Source organism: Sinohyriopsis cumingii, chromosome 17, assembly GCF_028554795.1.
Source record: "Sinohyriopsis cumingii isolate HCF-2022 chromosome 17, ASM2855479v2, whole genome shotgun sequence".
In the NCBI taxonomy this organism is placed as follows: domain Eukaryota; kingdom Metazoa; phylum Mollusca; class Bivalvia; order Unionida; family Unionidae; genus Sinohyriopsis; species Sinohyriopsis cumingii.
The window spans coordinates 9,368,772-9,394,496 of NC_142977.1; the positions used below are offsets into that span (position 1 = coordinate 9,368,772).

At 35.1% G+C, this 25,725-nt stretch overlaps 1 protein-coding gene across 4 annotated transcripts in view; it reads left to right on the plus strand.

Annotated features, from left to right (window-relative positions):
- Positions 1-6,500: 6,500 nt before the first annotated feature.
- Positions 6,501-25,725, plus strand: part of LOC149777723 (protein lev-9-like) — a 95,860-nt gene continuing 76,635 nt past the window's right edge. For 2 of the 4 annotated variants that reach the window (XR_016415448.1, XM_089938770.1), the window contains exon 1: positions 6,501-6,854. Coding sequence is in view for 3 of the 4 variants with exons in the window: in XM_089938770.1 (XP_089794896.1) it covers positions 6,773-6,854 (82 nt within the window). In the remaining variant the exon portion in view is untranslated. The remainder of the gene's footprint in view (positions 6,855-25,725) is intronic. The other 2 variants (XM_089938772.1, XM_089938771.1) reach the window with 2 other exon arrangements.

The window sequence follows — 25,725 nt, forward strand, 5'->3', positions numbered from 1 at the left end:
TTGTCCTTCTAGAGCATTTCTCCAAATAAAACAAAATGCAAATATCCGTTTTCAAAACGTTAAAGCTTAAATCACAGTTATACACAGCAATACTTTTATAGTCTAGATTTAGTAAACATGTCTGCATCTAGTTTTCGGTGGAAACGTTGTAAACAATCTCATCGAAATGTATGAATAGGGCACCTCAACTTCTCCGGCTGACTTGATCGAACAATCCTACTTCACACAGAAATTTCCACTGAAGAATAGTGCAGAATAATTATATCCATTTACAGTATTCTATTGATTTGGAAGGACGTTTGCTCTTCGAATTATAATTTCTTAAAACAAATTTCCTTTTCAATGTTACTGGTTATAGAATTGTGCATTATTGATTAAACTCGCGTCTGGGGCTATTCTTCCTATTTTTTCACTCTATAAAAATGAAAGGTACAGTGTCTGAGCCAAAATTTAAAGAAACTGTCATAGATCATCTCTTCTTTTCTCGTTACAAACTCTTTCAACTAAAATAAAAAGTATGTGATAAACGGAATTACAAATGGACACTGATTTAACTTTAAACTGGTTTATAAACTCAATACTAACTCAATATTCATATCAGAATTCTATATATGGTAATAATTTTGAAAAGCCGAATTTTTTTTGAATTAATACCACATACTACAATTATATAAATTTTTGCTACAAAAATACAAACTATTTGCTCATTTCAAACGGAATTCTTAGACGTTCTGACAAACAAGGGTTTATCTTAATGTTTCTTTATATGCACCTACTTTACGGGTCAATTAAAGGCCAAACACAGATAAAATGGATTGTTTCCTCAACAATGAAAATTGTTAATTCATGTTTCCTAATTGGGGAGATATTGTTAACTTTCTGATTCTTTGGGAGGAAAATTTGGAAACTTTAATGGCGTAGAAAACATTTCGAAATTTGTCTTATTCAACCGTATTCTTCTCAATTCTATGGAAGCATTATGTTGTGAGGGATGGTAGAGTGGCTACATATTATGCAGACATAGAATCAGAGAAGGCAATGATAAATGAAATTGACCTTGGCTAGACCCTTCAACAATTAATTAAGCGGAAGTAATCGAATGGTTGTCATGAGACTATCGACTGGTCAAATTAACGTGCAAAACTGCGAGAAAGAAACAAATACTGGAAGAGAAAGATCTAATGGATCAATATCAAACGTGCTGATATGTTAAAAGTAAGTAAGAAAGTAAGTAAGTGTGATGTGTGTGATTTGGATTTTTAACGTAGTTTTAACAATTTTTCAGACATATCGCTATGATGTATGCAGTGTGACAGTTTATAGTGATGTCTAGCACTGGGGCATCATGCCGCAGACATGTAGCATGATTTCCCACCGTCACATTATCATGACACCAGGCCAACTAGTCCTAGCACTAACCTCTTAATGGTGAGCGCTAAGCGAGGCAGCTGTTAGTACGATTTTTGTAAGTTTTTGGTATGACTCGACCGGGGATCCAACCCACGACCTCCCGCATCCGAGGCGGACGCTCTGCCCACTAAGCCACCGGAGCGGTCTAGTAAGTAAGTATGTATGTGTGTATGTATGTATGTATGTATGTATGTATGTATGGGTCTCTGTTCGTTTGTAAATCAGCTGTGGACGCACAAAATAGAGCTTCCATTAAAACATGCTAAATTGGAGGAATTGATACTATTTTACACGAATTTGCTTTTATTGAACATTTTAGGACCTGCGTTAGACACAGAGACATTTTAGAGTCTGACTGAGACCCAGAGAGATTATTGAACCTTTTAGGAACTGATTTAGAACCAGAGATATTATTGAATAATTTAGGGACTGATCTAGACCTAAGGAAATTATAGAACACTTTAGGGTCAGGTTTGGACCCAGAGAGATTGTTGAATATTTTAGTGTCTGCTTTAGACCCATTATAGACCCTTTCAAATTTGATTGTCTCCCGGACATTAGTCAAAGAAGTCGAGGATTTGAACCATCTACCTTCTTTTCTTTGACTCATATTTTGCTTGCGTTCGTTGAAATTTGAAAACTTTATCTAAAATACTTTTTTAAATACTTACCTTCTTAACATTGTACCCTATTTTCAAAACACATTTTTAAACATTTGACAAAAATCACATTTTAAAGCATTATCGATCATGTTTATAATATTTAGTGTTAAAATCGTAACTATTTTACTGATTTTTATTAATAGCCAAGAGTTTTTCAATGAACATTTTAGAAAAAGGTGGCCACTGCTCATCAAACTTTTATTTACTGAAAACTCCAGACCACTGGATTTTTGTAAGTTTTTGTTTAAAAAAAAATTCATCTCCAATAATTATACATACATACATACATACATACATACATACATACATACATACATACATACATACATCAGAATTGTTCATATTGTTTGTAGTTTGTATCTCGTAAAGAGACTTAATTCTTCTGTACAAATCAAGTATAATTAGTTTCATTTACATAATAGACATTTTTATATATAACTGCTGCAACATTTTCTTTTGTTAAAAAAATCGTCTAAATCCTTAACATTTTAGCTGCACATTATTTTTGATTTGTTTTCTTAGTTTAAAAATGAACCCAGTCTTGAAGACATTATTATTGTATAGATTTAACTCCGCTTCGTAAAATATGCTCTCCCTTTAATTCGTTCAGTTAATATACCTATGGGTCTCTTAAAATATGGTCTCCCTTTAATTCGTTCAGTTAATATACCTATGGGTCTCGTAAAATTACTTCCATGAAAGTAGCAATCTCTTCAGTAAATATAATAAGATTACCTTTACGAAAAACAGATACCGATTTTCTGGTCCATTTTATATTCGATGTTATATAGACATCTGTTGTAAATAACCAAAATCAGGTAACGAATAATTTAGACTACTGGATTCAATTAGTGACATATCTAAATATATGTGATATGATAATATTTTTTATCTACACTACTTCTGGTTTCATCTAAAGTTCAGTACCTTTAGAAGTTAGTAGTAACTGTTGGATTAAGCATTTCACAATGGCTTTTATTGTCTGTGTAAGTAAAAAAAAGTATTCGATATCTTTCATCTCCAATACTTATTTGACCTTTGAGTTATATAATTCCTTTCTTTCATCTAACTTTATCTTTTTGGGGTTTGCTCTCATAAAATATTTCCTAAAAAGCACCGTGTATTTCACTTTCAACTTTTGTTTATACTTTCTTAGCACATGTGTATTACGAGAAGACACATATCACTGCCAGCATGTATTTATGACCAGTATTAAATATCTGATATGGTTGCCTGGTATGACTGTATATCAGGCATGTCTGCCTGGAGCTGGTAAGACTGCGTATCAGTCATGTCTCTCTCGAGCTGGTAAGACTGCATATCAGTCATGTCTCTCTCGAGCTGGTAAGACTGCATATCAGTCATGTCTATCTCGAGCTGGTAAGACTGCATATCAGTCATGTCTGCCTGGAGCTGGTAAGACTGCATATCAGTCATGTCTGTCTGGAATTGGTAAGACTGCATATCAGTCATGTCTACCTGGAATTGGTAAGACTGCATATCAGTCATGTCTGCCTGGAGCTGGTAAGACTGCATATCAGTCATGTGTGCCTGGAGCTGGTATGACTGCATATCAGTCAAGTCTGCATGGAGCTGGTACGAATTCATATCAGGCATGTCTGACTGGAGCTGGTAAGGCTGCATACCAGTCATGTCTTCCTGGAGCTGGTATTGAAGTGACCACCATCAACTCCTCCATATTTGTACCTTGCTTGTCCTCCTTGTGTAATGTGGAAGTAGACTTTTCACCAACCAATCTTTAAGTTCTGAGTACTTTTTGGTCTTCGCCCTTGCCTCACTATCCCATTTTTGTCCAGCTTAATTTGCCCCAAGAATTAGACTTCTGGGTTTTATGTATTTATTATATAATGTTTATATCCTTATCAATATTTTATGTAGTCGTGCACCAAAACATCACGTTAATTGTATGGATATTAGATAGATCTATCATAAAATTGTACAAAAGCCCATTAGATTATCTAAAAGCCTGTCCTCTGTGAGCAGTGCATTTCAAACAAGCCACTTACCACCCACAGGGAGGAAGCCGCATCCGTTTGCGTATCTTTTTCATGCTGCCCGTGGTCGAAATTGTGCTCAGTTCTTTGCAAATTCCAAATCCTGTGTCACGTTTCATTAGCGTCTTCGGCAGTATGTATTTATTTTTATGGGGGGGGGGGGGGTGGCTTTTACGGACTTAAGTGTTATGTTTTTTCATACAATAGCCGTATGAGCTTTATTGTTTGCATACACGATATTCTGCGTCATGCTTTACAATACACAATACACTGGCAGTATTACTGTATTAAGTTTTTCTTTCACTGTATTTTCTTTCAAATTTTTACTGAGGTGTTTTGATATGCCTTTGTGCGGGAAGCTTTTGGTAATAAGGTGGTACGCGTATATTCAATATATGTTAGTAGAAAATGGAGGTTCGATATGCGAACCTTTGGTTTACAATTTGACGTTTAAACCGATTGATGTTATAACTTCCAGTCTGTTGCTATTACTATCATTTCAAGTCTAAATGAGGATTGATCTTAGCTTCCCTTTTGCTAAAACCTCTAGCTGCGATAAACAACTATATTTATCAGTGACACGTACATAAGTAATTGTCAAGAAAATAAATTAGTTCGTATAAAAATTAAGTATTATTTATAAATTATATATAGGTACGTGCGTTCTCTGGTCGTACATCTATACAATTTAATTTTATAGGTTTATGCATATCTTCATTTATACGCCGTGTATTGATTTCCAGATAACATTAGTCTATACATCTGTTGATCTCCAGTTAACATTGGTCTATACATTTATTTATCTCCAGATAACATTGGTCTATACATTTATTTATCTCCAGATAGCATTGGTCTATACATTTATTTATCTCCAGATGACATTGGTCTATAGGTGTATATATCTCCAGATAACATTGGTATATACATGTATTAACAACGGGTCTGAGAAATAAAATTTAAGGTCAAGGTTACCAACTGTTAGATGTAAGTATCTTAATAATCAGTTCCGGGTCATTCAATAGGTGTATTATGTCTAAAAGTGCATGGTCATTGAATATGCTGACTAATAATTCATGCTTACATATTAGTAAATGATACATATTGGGTTTATGAAAGTGCTGTACGCCATCAGGTCCAAAAATAAAGTGTACAAAATAATCATCTCATGTCTAATGAGACAACTTGTCTCATGGCTGTTTCCAAGGTTGAAAGGAGTTATCTACCTTAGATTGTTTTCATTCGCAAATGTGTGTGTGTGTGTGTGTGTGTGTGTGTGTGTGTGTGTGTGTTGGATTTTTAACGTAGCTTTAAGAATATTTCAGTCATATCGCTACTATGTCTGCTTTGTGGCAGTTTATAGTGATGTCTAGCACTGGGGCATAATGCCACAGACATGTAGCATGATGTCCAATCCAGTCACATTATTCCTGATACTAGGCCGACCAGTCCTAACACTAACCTCTTAATGCTGAACGTCAAGCGAGGCAGCTGTTAGTACCATTTTTAAAGTCTTTTTTATGACTCGGTCGGGGTTCGAACCCACGACCTCCCACATCCAAGACGGACGCTCTAACCACTAGGCCACCGGAGTGGTGTGTTCATTAGTAAAGATATATTCTTGGTTGGAATTCAACGACCCGTTTTTAAGCCCGATTAATACTTACATGTGTGCTTAATGCATAATGAAATTTAAAACAGCAATTAAGAGGATACAAAGACTCCTCTCTTTACGCCGTTTCATCCACTTTCTGGGACCTTGTATCGCAAGGCGACGCATTTATATTTTTATAATGTATGTTGCTTCTAATAACTTCATAAAATTTAGTGCTTAGTGGTCTCGACTTTTCGTTGAAATTGATATACAATGACCTTCCGTTTTCGGTGAACTTTTGGTGACCTGTGGTCAAGGGTTTTCATTACAATTATGATGACCAGTGGAGAATCGGAGTTAACAATTCTGATGACCAGTGGCCTAGAGTTTTCAGTAAAATATGTCATAAAATCGATCTTGGGAACTAACAAAAATTAAGTAAAATAGTAAAGATTTGGCATTTGGATGAAAATGCTTTCAAATGGAATGTTTAGTCATTTTTTAAAATAAATTTATATGTTTGGAACATATTATTCAAAGTCGAGAATTTAAGGTAAAAAGTAGAATGTTATTCGAAATGTTCGTTAAAATAATTTATATATACCCAATGTTTCAATAGCGCAACCAAAAAGAAATTGGATTTAAAAACTAGGCCTACTGGCCTAGGAACTAGACTTCTTGTACTACTCTAGAAAATAAATTAACGGCCTACCTTTACAACGAATAGATAGGAAGTGTTCTGCCAATCAAAACACACCAATGTGCTAATCTATCCATCAAAAACTACGCGGTTTTTAGATTGATAATAAATGGCTTTGAAGACTTCAGCGAAAACTGTTATGTGTATCTTAAGTAACTTAAAAAAAAGGAAATGATGTGCGTCCTCCATGGATATGCAAACCATACCAGCTAATGTTCTTTAGCATTCCCCAAGATAAACTCCGCAGTATGATGTTTTGTAACTTGATCCCCAGACTCGTGCGGATTCTATCAATCAGCTACGTATACAGAACGGGGGAACTTTCATAATTAGCATCGTCAACAAATGCCGTTAAGTACTAAGAAGAGAGAGGAGAAAAGTGACTACTGCAAAGATGCACACAACTATGGATTGTAACATTTATAGTGCGTTATCACTCTTGCTGTTATTGGCTCTAGCGCTTGTAGATATTAAAGGTAAACTCTGTCTCTGTCTGTCTCTCTGTCTGTCTCTCTGTCTGTCTCTCTCTCTCTGTCTCTGTCCCTCTCTCTCTATCTAACACACACACACACACACACACACACACACACACACACACAGAAATAAGTTGCAGGCGAGAAAACTTGTTACTTGTTCCATTGTAAGAGTTGCTAGAATTTTAAAGGCTTTATACACGTTTATTATTATTATTATTATTATTATTATCATTATTATTATTATTATTATTCTATATACATATCTGAGGACCGCTCCGGTGGCCAAGTGGTTAGAGCGTCCGCCTCGGATGAGGTACGTAGTGGGTTCGATACCCGGCCGAGTCATACCAAAGACTTACAAAAATGGTACTAACAGCTGCCTCGCTTAGCGCTCAGCATTAAGAGGTTAGTGTTAGGACTGGTCGGCCTGGTGTCAGGATAATGTGACTGGGTGGGACATCATGCTACATGTCTGCGTCATGATGCCCCAGTGATAGACATCACTAAAAACTTGCACATTGCAGACATCGTAGCGATATGACTGAAAAATTGTTAAAGGTACGTTAAAATTCCAAATCACACACACACACACACACACACACACACACACACACACACACACTTCATGCTGACCTTCGTTTGAAAGGGTTTTTCCAGTATTTGGCAATACTTACTACTTTTTTATTTCCATTTGTAGAACTTTATTTTTAATAGGCAAGATATAGACAGTAAAGTGTTGATGTTACGTTAAAGCTTGATACATCTCTCTCTCTCTCTCTCTCTCTCTCTCTCTCTCTCTCTCTCTCTCTCTCTGCATACCGATTGGAGTTCATATGGCAATAGCTTACCCATGACAAAAGTTTGCAAATTAAAGGCATGTGTATGTGTGTGTTCTGGATTAATTCCGCGACTGAAAGAGACATAAAGGGTCTTCCTGTTATATGCCTCTCCCTCCCTCTCTCTCTGCTTGGATATTTTATATTACTCACTTTGTTTTTCAGCTTATGTCTTTCTATGTCCGCCTGTTTCCATATTTCTTATGGTCGAATTAATGTGTGGTTCAGAAGGTATCACAAGACTGCACGTGTTTAGTGTATCAAGCATGACTGTATGAAAACAATTTCCATCTATATACGATATATGACTGTACGTTTCTGAAGTCTTATTATCATATAGGATTGTACGTCTATGAAGTCGTATTATCATATAGGACTGTACTTCTCTGAAGTTTTAATATCATATAGGACTGTACTTCTCTGAAGTCTTATTATCATATAGTACTGTACGTTTCTGAAGTCTTATTATCATGTATGACTGTTCCTCTCTGAAGACTAGCATTGTATACTATGTATGACTGTGCGTCTCTAAGTCTTATTATGTATATCATTTGTGACTGTACGTTTGTGTAGTATTATTGTCATATACTATATGTGACTGTTCGTCTCTGAATTCTTACTATCATATATGACTGTACATCCCCGAAGTCTTATGTCGTATACTATATACGACTACGTCTCTAAGTCTTTATTTTATCACACAGCATTGTAAACCAATCCTCTTGGAAAGAAAGTACTATGCACCTGCTCGAGTAAAGACAACAAGTGTCCTTTTGTATGCAAGGTGTCCTATTTGCAACTGACTATTGACGTTAAATAAAGAAAAAAGATTAAAAACTACATCCTTCATCAGCAGTGTTCGTAGTACCATCAAATAAAATAGATGGTGTACGAGGAAAGTATCCTTTTTATTTTACAAAATGCAGGGTAAATTCTAAGTGGTGGGTCGAAAATCTAGGTACTAATTTGAAAACTTTGATGGAATATTTTGGCCGAAGCACTAATTATCTTTGATTTATTTCATCACAAAAATGCTCTTTAACGTAAATATTAAATGTGTTATATCGATTTCCTTTCAATACAGGATTTGACTGTAATCTCGCTCAAAAAAAACTCTCGCGTGGCTGTGTGAGATCTTCGCTAAACTCTGGTTCCCGGTCACATACATTCGCATAAGGACGAAACTTTTTTTGCTAAGCTCAAGTATTTATTTTCTCCATGGTTACACGTCAAGAAAGCACATTAAATGAATTTAATTCACGATTTATAAGCCAAACTCAGTTTCATTATGCAAAAAATAAAAGTTGTACCATTAAGCTCGTCATTCATTTGTCAGAAAGGATAAGGTAAAGTAATACAGCCTGCCGAACCGTAGCTGTTGTTGGAGTTTGACCGAACGTTTTAGAGTAATGATTAGAGTGACGCTGATCGTGAGCACTTCGTTGTTCTCTGCTGATAGGTAATTCGCTAAAAATGAACCATATTTTCCCACATCAGCTAAAGACAATGTTATCTTCGCCAGCTTGCCAGAGACATAGTGACAGCTCTCTCTCTCTCTCTCTCTCTCTCTCTCTCTCTCTCTCAGGGAAGCTTATGGAATGGTTCCGTCCGTTATCGCTACCAAACCTAAACTTCTTGGAGAATAGCCATGAAACTTCACATAGATTTATCATATGATCTAACTAGATCTAAGTGTAAATGACGCAGTTTGGACATACAGTTTTGAAAATCTTGTTAGTGCTACTACTCCTGAAGGGATGATCATATAAACATGGCATTTCCACTGAAAGACTTCGTATGATATCCAAATGGTCTTAACTGAAAATGGTGCCCATATCACATCCATTATGGCCACCAAGCAGTCATCTTGAAAATCTTGTTATCGCTCGTCTTGAAGGGAAAAACGCAATGACATTGATTTTTCAACAAGATACTTCTTAAGATGCCTAACTGACATTAAATAAAAATGGTACCAATCTGATGTCTTGAAGATTTCCTTCTAAATGGATGGGCATATCATCATTTTTACTGAAAGATGCCTAGTCTGTCTTGAATGAAAATGGCGCCAATACAACATCCTATATGGTAATTTTAGTGGCCGCTTTAGTGGCCATCTTTAAAATCTTGTTACCATGGAAATGGTTACCATGATGGCCATCTTGAAATCTTGTTACTATGGAAATGGTTACCACGATGGCCATCTTGAAAATCTTGCTATCACTAGTTCTCCTGAATGAATGGTCATATCAGAATGGGGTCATTGAAAGACTCATGATGTCTAGTTCGTTGTAAAATAATAACAAAAACTGGGCCGACTTGACCTCCCATCGTGCCTTCTCCTAGACGGATGGTCATATCGACATTTTGTTTTTACCAGAAGACTTCTTATGATCTCTAGTTGGTCCTAAACGGAAATGATGCTAATATATTATCCGATGTGACCACCATTGCTACGGTCTTTAAAATCTTGTTATCGTGATGCTATTCGGAAAGTTATATCAACATAGACATAATTTTCAAGATAAAACTTCTTATAATGAATCGTTGGTCCTGAGTTAAAATGCCGCTCAAATGACGTCCAATATGACGTCTAAAATGACGTCCAATATGACCACCTTGGTGCCATCCTGAACACCTTGTTTTCGCTCATCCTCTTAAATGGAAAGTAATTTTGACATGTGGTTTTGATCAAAAGACATTTTGTGGTGTCTAGTTGATCCAGATCACAGTGATGCCAACTGTGGCGGCCATCTTGAATACACTGTTATCTTTGCTCCTTCCAAATGGATGATGTATTAACATGCAGTTTTCACTAATAGACTTCTTATGTTACCTAATTTGCACAAAATAAAATGGTGCTCATCGTTCATCCAATATGGCTGCCGCTAGAACTGTCGTTAATATCTTGCTTTCACTACTCCTCCTGAATGGAGGTCATATTGGCATGGGGTTTTCACCCAATGTTGTCTACATGGTCCTAAATGAAACTGGTGCTAGTTTAAAATCTAGCATGTCCACCAAAGCAGCTAATTTGAAAATATTGTTATCGCTGATGAAAATACCATAGATGGTTTCAACATTTGGCAATTAAAAGGATGATCTTATCTTGAAATCGTTTTTTTTAATTTTTTTTTCCTGGAAATTATTTTCGATCACTAGAGCGTCTATCTCTTCAAGGGTCTTTTGATTTGTTCACCCGGTTGTCTGTCAGCAAATTGCTTGTTGTCACTCATAAGAACATACGTATGATCAAATTTTGATCAAACTTGAAATGTGGGCTTTTGTCATCAAGAGCTCCGAAAGTCAGATAATGAGTGAAATCCACCTGAACTGGTTAACTCTCTGTGAGCCAGTTTTTGATCGGAATATGATCAAACCTGGAACGTGAGCCCTTTTAACATCATGACCATGGAGTATCTGACAATGGACATGATCTACACATACTAATGGGATGGTCTAACATAGGACGAGGGATATAGGTTTACCACATCAAGATCTCGAGAAACGTTTGCTAATGAGCGCGATCCTGAAATGTTAATGGGGGAGATTTCGAGTCTGGTTGCTAAACTTGTTACCACCTCAATGGAGACCGTAGTTCTGATCCGATTTTGATGAAGCATTCCGGATGAGTTTTATAATAAGCAAGATCCACCAATATTTCTGGTCCTATTTTGATCAAACATGGAATGTGGACTTACACCATCATGAACTCTGTGACGTTTGTTAAGGGGTGAGATCCATGCATATTAATAAGGTGATCTTGCATCAGACTGTCTAAACGCACCAACAGTGAAACTAAGTATAGCTGGATATTGATCACACTTGTTAAATGGTCCAAATCAAGAAAGTGGCTGAGGTTTGATTGTAAGCAGGATTTATACTTACTTATGAAGTTTTTATGATTGACAGGAGACCAAATTTAAATTTAACTGTACTTGTGCGAATAAGCTTGTACCATTATGGTCCTCGACATATTCAATCAGGACCGCAGGCAGGATTTATGGGCCGTAAGATAAATTCTCTAGTAGAGGGCACTTTAACAGGCTCTTGCCATGAATACACATGTTCTACGCCCCCGTCGTTGTAGGGTGCTATAACTGGCTCTCGCCATGACTATGCGTTTCCTATGGCCCGCTGTTGAGGGCACTATATCAGGCTGTCGCCAGGAACACACATGTGGTCGGACACTATAAGAGGCTCACCCTATGAAAAGACGTTTCATTGACCAAACAGAGGTCGCAGATAAAACATGATAATAAAACAGCCAATCCGGATCAGAAATGACCCGATATACATAATAAGTTGCAAAGAGAGATGGGGTGGGGTGGGGGTGGGGATTGGACATATTGCTAACCATAACGTTGTTTAAAGACACATGACAACGCGATGATTGGGGTAATTTCTCAAAACTGTCGACAGGTAAAAGTAATGTGTAAGTATGAGGCGCCATAGCGGACTAAAGCTGATCCAATCAGAACGTTGCCGTTGAAATTTTAATGTCATATATCCAGAATTCCAATTTACCGTGTTGTATTAAAAAAAAATTATTGTCCTTAAAGTTCCATTTTCTAGGTCAAGATATTAGATTGTATCTGTTAAATTACTCAGTAATGGTTGAAAGTTATATTTTCTAATTCGAGGTTTTAGATTGTGTCGTTTGAATTACACGGCGGTGGTTGAAATTTGAACGTCATACGTCGAGAATTGTTAATTTACCTTTTTTTTTAAAGAGTTTATGTTGAAAGTTCCATTTCATATGTTGAGTATTTAGATTTCATCTGTTGAATTACACAGCACTGGTTGAAAATTCGATGTCCAATGTCGAGTTTTTAGATTGTATCTTCTGAATTACACGGTGGCTCTTGAAATTTTAATGTCATACGTGGAGAGTTTCAATTTTATATGTTGAACTACATTGATTTCGTATGTTGAGTTTTGAGATTGTATCTGTTGAATTACACAGCGTGAATTGGACATTTTATTGTGCTTGTCAGAATTGTTATTTTTATATGGTGTAATGATGTGTTGGTGTTAAAAGTAACATTACACAACGTCCACTTTAAGAATTCAAAATAATATCGAGTATTAAGATACATCATTCGTGTATTCAATTATGAGGCGCCATTACATTTCATGCATTTACAGTTTGAAAGTTGTCATTCTCAGGTCAAGAATTACTATGAATTTATTCGCTAGAGGTCGCTCTCGTGAACGGAGAGCGTTATTTTTAAACAAGAAGGCTGCTTCTCATCGCTGTGAAATTCAACAGATGAAATCTAAATACTTGTCATATGAAATGGAACTTTCATCACAAACAGTTGCATACAACGTGTGAATTAGGGATTCTCGACATATGATATTGAAATTTCAACCACCGCTGTGTTATTCAAACTATACACTGTAAAACGTGGACATAAGAAATATACTTTTCAACCAGCACTGTATAATTCAACATATAACATATAAAATCTTGATCTAGAAAATGGACCTTTAAGGACATGCAATTTGATCCAACACGTGATATTGAATTTCTCGACATACGACATCACATTTGAACTGCAACTTTCTCAATGGACCAGCTTTTGTCCGCTACGGCGCCTCATATGTATGTGATGTTATTTGTATGTGGTGTTGGAAAGGTTCACAAACAAAATGATTCTCTTGTTTTAATTGTCCTTGAGCAAATAGAGAATGAATATTGTCTAATGAAAAAGCTTGGCTATATTCCCGGTGCTTTTTAACGTCTACTCTACCCGAACGCCCACCATCTTTCTGCCACAAAGTAATATATATCTCAAATGTATATCTCAATCAACTGTCCAAATGGAAGGATATGATCTTGTGACCGATACGATATCTGATTTCGGCCGACGTGATTAAATATAACTAGCTGAAAGATGGCTAGTTTATTTCACATAATTCATTGCCGTTTCGAAAGATGACAACATAAAAACGCCGGCAAGGGCTTTTTAAAACATCCCATCTAGAGATGGCAGAAAAAATAGAACGCGGACAAAACCTAAATTAATCGAAACCGGTAAAAACAAATTCAACATTCATGGATATAACTGTAAGTTTGCTGGACCAGCTGCTTGCCGGAACCATTCCCACTAAGCACTGGCAAAGGTTCATCCGCTAAAGCTGTTTATTAGACTTTGCCTCCGAATGAGTTACGTATAATGGAGCTTAACTTATTCCACTTAATATATCTAACAAGAATAAGATTTCATGATCCGGAAGTCATTACCTAACTAAAAGCATCATTTTATGGATATGCACTAATTGGATACATATCTAAAGACGTGGGTAGTCTGCAAACTTTCTACGTGTATCCTGGACAAAAATGATTTTTGATTGATTTTGTCTTTCTACTTCAAGTTTCTTTCGTGATTTCTTGCCGTTAAATATAGGAATAAGTGAACGTTCTGATGACTCAATGCCAAATCAATATTAGAACGTCGCCATTTATTAAGCTGCAATAATATCTTCATGTTATATAGTTTCATATAATTTACATACATACATACATACATACATACATACATACATACATACATACATACATACATACATACATACATGCATACATACATACATACATACATACATACATACATACATACATACATACATACATACATACGTAGTGTTTGTTGACGTAAATCCGTGTATTCATTTCGCTTGAATATCGCAAATACAAGTAATTGAAACTCTGGCTTGAGAAAAAGCTCGTCTGATTTCCTAATACTTATTGGGTGTGAGGGTTTTGACTATTTTGATAAAGTATTTAGAAGGATTCGAGCATTCCCAGGATGCAAATCTCATAATCAACAATAGAAAGAACATAGAGGTAGGAGTTAAGATTCTCCATATTACACTGTATCGTCTAAATGAAGTCATTCTTTAAAATCCTCATGTTTCAGATAAGGTACCCTTGAAACATTTAAGCCGGTTCCAACTAAAATATTTTAATCATATTTTATCATCGGATATAATTAAAGTAAATAAGTATATTGTTATGTATATGTAATTTAATTATTTGTTATTAAATTCTATTATAAGATAACTTTGTTTACTGGATTTGACATTGCCTAGAATAGAGTTCAGTTCTGTTTCTTTTTTAAAAATTTTTTCTGACGTAAACAGCTAATGATATAAAAACACTGTATCTAATGCTGACCTAGTTCCTGACCTTGATTCAGAACCAGTAAGGGTTCTAGTAAACAACTAAAAAAAAAAATTCTTTCCCAGAGTAAGAATCATGGATTTCAGTTAAGGTCATATTACGAGTACGTGATGTTAGACATGTAAAAAGCTTCTATTTTGTTCTGGAAGGGTGACCGTGTGACCCTCTTACGGGAATCTGTTTTGCGTCTTAAATTAGTGTATATCTGTTTTCTGTATATAATTTGGGCATTCGGGCTCTAAACCATTGACACTTAAAGATGTTTTGTTGTGAACAGTTTGAGTTAAAATTTTATTTTATGGAATACAAGTGATTCTTTTCCCTGGAAATATATAAGTACTCATACAGAGTTCTTGGACAAAGACATTCATTGAAATTGATTCGGAATTCAAAACTGGATTAATTTTCTCTGTGATTCAACAATGAACTGTTGAGACACAACAACACTTTGAAGGTTGCAACAGACGTCGTCGCTTCTATATTGGATTTCATCGGGGTTCGAACTCAGCTTCATTTAGGACCTTTTAATAGTGGAACTTCTATTTTTTAATTCTTGGATTATTTTGGATTTGATTCGTAAAACAGTAAGTTCTTTTTCTCACTTTTACCTTGTTTTTCTAGGGAAATAAATTATTTGTTAAATTTTACAAAGCTTGTTGTCTTCACTTTTTTCTTGTTACTTTTTGTGAGAGCCAAAACACGTAACAATGTACAATGCTTGGAGTAAATTATTTGCATCATTAGAATATTATCACCTGCCATAAATTTAGTTGCTTTAAATTTAAATGAAATTCTTGAAACATACTAATTAACAGGTTCCCATCGTGCATCCCCACACAAAATGCAATGTAATCTGGTTGTTGTTGTTGTGGGGTTTAACGCCATTTTTCAGCACACGATAGGCTATGCATGGCGACCAGTATTAATGGTGGAGGAAGAACCCGGGAAAACTCCGGGAAGAACCACCGACCCTCGAGAAGTTACTGGCAAGCATTCTCACATACTTACATTGGCCGAATCCTAGACCCGAACCCACGCAGACAGAGGTGAGACGACAGTGATCCGTAACGGAGAGCGCTTTAGACCATTCGGCCACTCGGGGCTCCCAATGTAATCTGGCTACATGCTGTAATGTTATTAAATGATGGGTTTATGTGGTTAATTCTTGGCAATAGTTAGCGGTGTTCTGAATTATTTCTTTTTTCAAAAAAAGATAAAGAAAATTAATGATGGTTTAAGAATCTTGCCACGGCAAGAGATGATTCACATCAGACAGCCCGACACGTAGTAATTGATTCGGAATTAAGACTGATGCATCCTGGGTAATCTTAGTATACTTAAACTCACAGTAGACACCAACCATAATCTTTTCAAGTTATTTTAATATTTTCAAATATTTTACTATTTTCAGTTATAGAAAGGGTAAGTTTTAAATTGTATGATTTAATACGAAATATTAAACGAATTTTTTATAACTTAAGAACTAAAAGCCTTTTGTGCTAAATTTGTTATGTTTCTCAGTCATTTTAATATCCAGGGTATCTATGTGATCGAGTCAATCTATACATTTATCGGGGCTCTGGCTGGCCACGTGGTCTACGGCTCTCAGATCACTCACAGATACCCTCTGTCCGCATGAGTTCAAGTCTCGGTTCGACCAACATGTGTATATGCGAAATCTTGCCGTGGGTCAGTGTGGGGTTTTTTTTCTTGTTCTTTACGGGCTCTTCCTCCCCCATTAATACTGACCACTATGTATAGCCGATCATATGCTGAAAAATGGCGTTAAACCCCACAAAAGCAAGCCACAACTATATATTTATCCAACTTTAATATCCAGGATACTGAGGTGAGAGTCAATACATATATTTATCACACTATAATATCCATGATATCGAGGTGAGTACATCTATTTATCACACTTTAATATCCAGATTATCGAGAATAGAGTATATATATATATATATATATATATATATATATATATATATATATATATATATATATATCACACGTTAATATCCAGGATACCAAGGTAACAGAGGCACTCCGTATATTTATGAAATTGTTTCTAGATGCCAGTCACTTCATATAATTATCAAATTTTAATATCCAGGGTATCTAGATGAGAGTCACTTCATATATTTATCACATTTTAATATCCAGGATATCTAGATGACAGTCACTTCATATATTTATCACATTTTAATATCTAGAATATCTAGATGAGAGTCACTACATATATTTACCCAACTCGATAGCCAAAGCTTCTGTATTTATATAGATAATTATGTATGTCAGAATAGATATTAAATTTCTTTTCTTTAAAGTTCGAAAGCGACTATTTTAATGCAAATGTTAAACGCATATACTAATTATTTATTATGAAACATAGTATATTTTACTTGTTGTTTTCGGTGTGACAATTCTTCTGGTATATTTTTAAATGAGAAAGGCTTATATTCATATTCGAATTATCTATATAGCTTTCGCAAACTTAACTGTACATTTAAGATCATAGTATGCATGTATCTGCAGCTATTGGTGCCTTTTACAAGTACCACAACTAGACTGATGAAGGCTATTCACACGAATGGTCCTTGGTGAGGATCCGATTTCCTGAATACAGGAATCGTTAGGACATTGGGTGCGTGTCGCACGCACTGAATTTCTTATAGGACAGATTCGACATGCATTGTTAACACTAACGCCACAATCGATAATATTGACATGGCGAGAAAGCATTCATCAAATCATCAATAGGAGGCTTCACAACATCAAAGCTTCAACGCGAGGCTGCTCGAACATCAAAGAGCGATACGGAGGCTTCGGAACATCAGAGCTTGATGCGTTCGATTGTGAATTAAATGCGTTTGGGTTAAAAAGATTAAGAAATCGCACCTTGCCATTTATAAATTCGGTTCACTGATACAAAGCTGAGATGCAGAACAAACATGATGCAGGAAGCTGAAATGCCAAAAAACTTGTCACGTCGTTTGGATGGCAAGACCAATTTATTAACTTAAAATAAAATATATAAATTAGTTTCCTTGTCAATTTCATGGCAAGATGATAAATGAAATATTACTGAGCACGGAGCGGATATTACTGAGCACGGAGCGGGTACAAGGTTTAAATTTAATTACATATTGTGCTTTTCGGTAATTAATCTTTCTTACTATGTATCACCAGAATTCTTACTATGTATCACCAGAGTTCTTACTATCTGTCACCAGAGTTTTTACTATGTATCACCAGAGTTCTTACTATGTATCACCAGATTTTATGCTTCTCTTCCAAATCTAATTACATTAAATTGGCAGCAGGAAAAATGGCAGGAAACTCTTAACTTGTGCAAAACTACTATAGTTTATACATGTTAAAGGATTGTGGGATTGTATTGGTCCATTTTAATTCTGTCACTTTTCTTGTACGTAATCATTTTTTTAATGCTGTCTCTTCATCGTTTAATACTCTGGATCGCTCGTTTAATTCGTTTATTATATTTTCAATCGTATTGTCTTTTCCAGATCTCTCTCTCTCTCTCTCTCTCTCTCTCTCTCTCTCATTTAAACAAGAAAACAACAAAAACGCCGACTTACTTAGCTTAGTTTGCATCACAGTAAGTATAAAAGAGAGTGTTTTTTTTTGTACGTCTAATATTTTAGGATTCATTCATGAAAGGGCAGATGATTGGACACTACCCGCGGGGGATACAAATTTATTTACAGATTTTTGGGTGTTAAATTGTTATAATATTCAAATTTATATTTAATAACATCTTTGATATTGTCTATCGAAATTCCAGGAACTATTGTAGTGTTTATCGTTTCAAGTCAGGTAAAGTTAAGTCTAGGACCGCACCATTACGCTAAAAACTTATTTTTCTAATCAATTAAATTATATTAATATTTTACTTAATTTTCATATTTCACAGTACGTCTTGATAATTCTAATTGTTAGTATTCACATAATAATTTTAATTTGCAATTAAAATCCCTATTTTCATTAGTAATAATTAGTTCATTTGAATTCATCGCTGGTTGCATGCCCGCGGACAGGATAGGACAACTAGGGCAAAATTCATGGGGCCCACAGCAGTAAGGGGGCCCACCGTCGTCACAATTTGTAATTCGTAGTGGCTACTGAAGAATGTTTGTAAGGCCCTGGCTGGTTCTCTAACATTGATTTTTTTTCCAATTCATTTATTTTGGGTTCTTTTACTCCATTTCCGCTTGATTGCGTCCATTTAGGCAAGTTTTTTTTTTTTAAATTTTTTTTTTTTTTTTTGGGGGGGGGGTAAGCATAACCTAATTCTGCTATCAACGATTAATGAGTATCCAGCTCTGATCAAATTATTTTGGCGAGAAAATAGAACTTTCCTTAAGAGAAGAAAAGATTACCATGCAAGACATTTGTTCTGCCTCATTTTTAATGTGTTTAAAGAAAGAAATGTTAAAAGGTTCCGACTATCCTGGAGTGAAATAGTAGTTGCATTGTCAACAATGCAAATCGATCTTCAAGGTAAATAAAATACTCTGCAAACACAACAGTTTATACGGCTTGCTGTATTTTAGATGCATCAGCCAGGCGCCTAATCTAATCATGCTGATACATGGGGTAAACCCCAGGGTGTGACGGTAAAACGTGCGTGATTGATACGTGGCCTTTTTAAAGTTTACATTTAATAATGACAGGAAGCATGGCATCATTTTGTAATTTGACTTAGATTTTAATGAAAAGACTGATTGTTGTAGAGCAATGACACAAATCCTTGAGAATTAATTTTGATCAACAATATAACATGTGAAAAACATGGAAAGAACGCAAAGACGACGATTGCAAGAGAAGCAGTGCATCACGTGGATGTTGAGTCACGCGCTCCCAATATCGGCTTTTTCTTTAGGTTTCACTTGATCGATAGTTCTTGTACTACAGTATAACTGTCGAGACACACGCCTTTCATAGACAGATCACGCTCATCCTGAATTTTCTCCCGTATTTTGTATAGAATTCACATTCCTCCTGAATATTCTCACGCATCCACAACAAGAAATGTCAGTAATTAATATTTAAAGTGGCATGTTCATTGTTTACTAAGTTTCTCATATAACTTTCTTGTTAGCGAAATGGGATTCCTATAAGCAGACTGACAGTAACGTGACATTCTCCCCCTTGACTCCCGTGGAGATCGTTTTCTCTTGACAGTTGAGGACCCTTGCCAGTTTTGCTACCAATCTGACAAAACGTGGACTACAGAAAACGGGAAATCAATTATAGCCCATGAATGTTATTAATTATGCCAAGGTATTGCCCTAAACCTTTGGGACGCTGAAAAAGAGGCATTAACACTGATGAACTTCCCAGAGAATCCACCTTTGTTGCCAGCTGAACGCACCAGAACCGAAGTGTTCTAACGACCAGTGAATTAAACTTCACTATATAAATTGTCTTTTTTTGTAATAATCGTAAAAACTGTCTTCTTTCAAAGACAGCAAATGTTAAAGCGGGGGTCCAATGGAGACCCTGCAAAGATATTTGAACATGATTCATACAGAAGTACCAACGACACATTTTTTGGTGATACCAAGTACTTCAGGCAGCGACCGTGCTGCCATGGGGCTGCCCATTTCAAAGTTTAGGACGAACCTAATTCGAATGTTCGTGTCAGTGTTTCGAAAGTTCCTGTGCGGAGGGGGGGGGGGGAGAAACCGGATGTTTGAATATTTCGCAACGCTTGAATGAAGATGTTGGTTTAAATAGAAGAGCTAAACTTGATTAACACACTGGATTTTCATCAAAATAATGGTGTGTATGTCTGGCATAAAATCCATGTTACATTTTGTATGTTTTGAATTGAAATGGAATTTCACCGTGTAATGGTACTTAAGCGGAAAACCATTTAGCTAGATTACTTTTGCCGTATCTACTACTTTTGAAAGTACTGTGAACAGCATGATCTCGAACATGTAGATCACGAAAAGAAATCCTCATGTTTTAGCATAAATGTAAAGCACTGTGTCAGCCCTTTGTCTGAGTAGTCTATACCCTGTGACGGTCTATTGGCTATGTCTAAGTACTCTAGACGCTGTGTTAGCCGATAGACTAGGAGTAGTTTAGACCCTGTATCAGCCCTATACACTATGGGTATTCTAGATGCTGTGTCAGCCTATATACTATGTCTGAATAGTCTAAATGCTTTCATCCTACAGACTATGTCTGAGTAGACTAGACGTTGTGCCAGTCTATCCACTGTGAGTAATCTAAACAATGTGACAGCCTATATGCTATGTCTGAGTAGTCTACACGCTGTGTCAGCCTATAGACTATGTCTGAGTAGTCTAGACGCTGTGTCAGCCTATAGGCTATGTCTGAGTAGTCTAGATGCTGTGTCAACCTATAGACTATGTCTGAGTAGTCTATACGATGTGTCAGCCTATATGCTATGTCTGAGTAGTCTAGATGCTGTGTCAGCCTATAGACTATGTCTGAGTAGTCTAGACGATGTGTCAGCCTATAGACTATGTCTGAGTAGTCTAGACGATGTGTCAGCCTATAGGCTATGTCTGAGTAGTCTAGACGCTGTATCAGCCTATAGACTATGTCTGAGCAGTCTAGACGCTTTGTCAGTCTATCCACTGTGAGTAGTCTAAACAATGTGACAGCCTATAGGCTATGTCTGAGTAGTCTAGATGCTGTGTCAGCCTATAGACTATGTCTGTGTAGTCTAGATACTGTGTCAGCCTATAGACTATGTCTGAATAGTCTAGACGCCGTGTTAGCCTATAGGCTATGTCTGAGTAGTCTATGCGCTGTATCAGCCTTCAGACTATGTCTGAGTAGTCTAAATGCTGTGTCAGTCTATAGACTATGTCTGAGTAGTCTAGATGATGTGTCAGCCTATAGGCTATGTCTGAGTAGTCTAGGTGATGTGTCAGCCTATAGACTATGTCTGAGTAGTCTAGATGCTGTGTCAGCCTATAGACTATGTTTGAGTAGTCTAGACGCTGTGTTAGCCTTTAGGCTATGTCTGAGTAGTATAGACGCGGTGCAAGCCTATATATTATGTCTGAGTAGTCTAGACGCTGTGTCAGCCTATACACTATGAGTAGTCTAGACGCTGTGTCAGCCTATACACTATGAGTAGCCTAGACGCTGTGTCAGCCTATAGACTGTCTGAATAGTATAGACGCTGTGCAAACCTATAGACCATGTCTGAGTAGTCTGTGTGTTACATGCGAGCTGTATCTAACATACTTTTTGTTATTAACTCTAAATAAATAAATATCTGTAATAATCAATCTTGAATACGTTATGTCGGCAAAATCAAAGGCCATTTAGAAAAAATGTTAAGGAATGCAATTGAACTCATTTTATCATGGTTATTGGACAATTTTGTAAGTTGTCTGTCGATAACTTCCTTGCTTTACGATGATCGTTGAAGAATATTACAAGCAAACATGCAGCAAAATTTAAAATCAATAATACAAGTTAAACGTATCGTTTATAATGTGAAAATGAAGTGCAATAATATACGAAATCTTTTCTTGCCTGTAAAAGTTTAATGTATTCATCAAGAACTTTGAAGACTGAATATCTTTCCTGATAGTGTAATATATTTTACGGACAATATATTGACACTATTATTATACAATGTGGTATATATCCTCTTAAGTACAGAATTAAATAATATCCACGCCATGTATTAGTCTGAAAAACACATTTTTCAAAACTGCCATTGTAAATCCTCTGCTGAAGAAACCAACACTAGATCATAAAGATTTAAAAAACTACCGCCCAGTTTCTAATCTCCCATTCATATAAAAACTCATAGAAAAAGTTGTTCTATCCCAGCTTGTATCTCATCTGAATTCCACCAGTCTTTTTAGCAATGTACAATCTGCATATCACCCTTGCCACAGTACTGAAACTACTCTTCTAAAAGTAGTTAATGACATTCTCTCTGCTTTGGATAGCGGAAAGATTACAGTTCTCACCCTCCTTGATTTGTCTGCAGCATTTGACACAATAGACCATGATATATTACTTCACTGTCTCCAGCATGTATTTGGCATTCATGATACAGCCTTACTGTGGTTCAAGTCCTACTTGGTCAACAGAACACAAATTGTGACTGCAAATGGAATACACTCCAGCCCAGTTGATCTATGTTGTGGTGTTCCACAGGGATCTGTTCCTGGACATGTTCTCTTCATTCTATACATTCAGCCGCTCTCAAGTGTCATAGATCATCATCCAGTGTCTCACCAATTGTACGCCGGTGACACCCAACTATACAAATCTAGCCACCCAACTGAAGTTGATGCTACCATCCAAGGTGTAGAGAAGTGCATTTCTGATGTGAAATCATGGATGACATGTAACAAGCTGCAGATGAATGATGATAAAACTGAGGCCATTCTGATCACAACATAAAGACTTTCTCATTCACATCCTTTACATCAAACAATAAATATCAGCAACACCAACATTACATTCACACAATCAGTACGAAACCTAGGTGTTACTCTGTACAGTTCTCTCACATTGCACCAACATGTCAAGAACATATGAAAGGCTGCATATCTTGAGCTGAGACGCAGCAGCTCCATTTGCAAATATCTTTCAGTTTATGCCACTAAAACACTTGTGTGTTCATTAGTACTTTCAAGACTGGACTATTGTAACTCAGTTCTGTCTGGTTCATCTAAATATCTACTCCAGAAACTTCAAAAAGTTCAAAACATAGCTGCTCGGATCATACTTCGAGTACCACGATCAGAGCACACCTCCCCGCTGCACTGTACCCTACACTGGCTATCCATTCGATCCAGAATCAAATACAAAATTTGTTCTCTGTGCTACGTTTCACTGACGGACTCTAATCCAACATACCTATCCGACATCACCGATATATAAAAACCAGCAAGATACTTACGCTCCTCTTCTGACAATCGTATACTCATTATTCTCACTATGAAAACAAAGTCATATGGACAGCGTTCTTTTGCATACCAGGGCCCAGCAACGTGGAATGAATTGCCCACTGAACTTAGACAAAAAGACACAGTGGTCCCAATCAAGAGTACTCTCAAAACTCATTATTTCGACTGCAAGAACAAACTTAAAGACCTAATAATGTTTCCTACTTTAAATATTCTCAACATGTTTTTTTATGTTTTCTAATTTCATTGTGTCTGTTTTTGTAATCATATCATTATATATGTTTTTTTATCTTATAAGCGTTCTCTAATGTTGTAAAGCGCTTAGAGCTTCTAAAGATTAGGAGCTATACAAAGTCCTCATTATTATTATTATTATTATTATTATTATTATTATTATTTCGTTGATTCTCCTTGACTTGATTTCATCATCATCAGTTAAGAAAGCTGACAATATTTTCGTTGAATATATATATATATATATATATATATATATATATATATATATATATATATATATATATATATATATATACATATATACACACACACACATATATATATATATATATATATATATATATATATATATATATATATATATATATATATATATATATATATATATATAAATTATAAAATAAACAACACCAACACGTAGAATGTGTGACCGGTTTCGCTTTAATGCTTCATCAGACTGAATTCAAACTGAATTCAATATCACTGCCTACGTCATTAAATATGTTGTTTCTAAGTGATCAATGAAATAAACAATGATATAAACAAGATGACGTCATAGCTTACATTTTTAACGTAATTATCTAATACTTTAACGAATAATTTACATGGAGATGTGCATATACAGCAAAGATTAATGATATCTTAATACATAAATATATATATATATAAAACTGGATCTTAAAGATACATATATCTCTACTGAAAACTATATATACGATTTATTAACAAATAGAGATAAACAGTTTTAGTAATATTAGTATTATGTATAATACACGCTTATTAGAAGAAAAGAAAATAAATTACAAAAAAAAAAAAAAATTACAAAGATAAATGTAATCAACATATATACTAGTATAATCTTTATAGCTGTTAAAGTGGTTATCAGAACTCAATTTATTTAATAAAAATATGATAAAAATATGGTGTGCATTACGGTTACTATCAAGTATTTTATAAATAATTAATCAAGTATTTTATAAATAATTAATCATATTATATTGATAATTAATTACAAATTCAATTTCATTTTTTAAAGAATTAGTAAACTTATTTTTATGTTATTAGATTATACTTTTACCAATTAATTGGTAAAAGTATAATCTAATAACATAAAAATAAGTTTACTAATTTTTTAAAAAATGAAATTGAATTTGTAATTAATTATCAATATAATATGATTAATTATTTATAAAATACTTGATTAATTATTTATAAAATACTTGATAGTAACCGTAATGCACACCATATTTTTATCATATTTTTATTAAATAAATTGAGTTCTGATAACCACTTTAACAGCTATAAAGATTATACTAGTATATATGTTGATTACATTTGTCTTTGTAATTTTTTTTTTTTTTTTGTAATTTATTTTCTTTTCTTCTAATAAGCGTGTATTATACATAATACTAATATTACTAAAACTGTTTATCTCTATTTGTTAATAAATCGTATATATATATATATATATATATATATATATATATATATATATATATATATATATATATATATATATATATATATATATATCCCAATTTACGTTAAATATATAAAAAGCATAACTTAAAAAGCAATTTAAATATTTGTAGAATAATGACACAAAACAGCTGCTTATATGGACCGAAGATAATATTTTACGTGGACATTAACATGCTTCGGGTCAT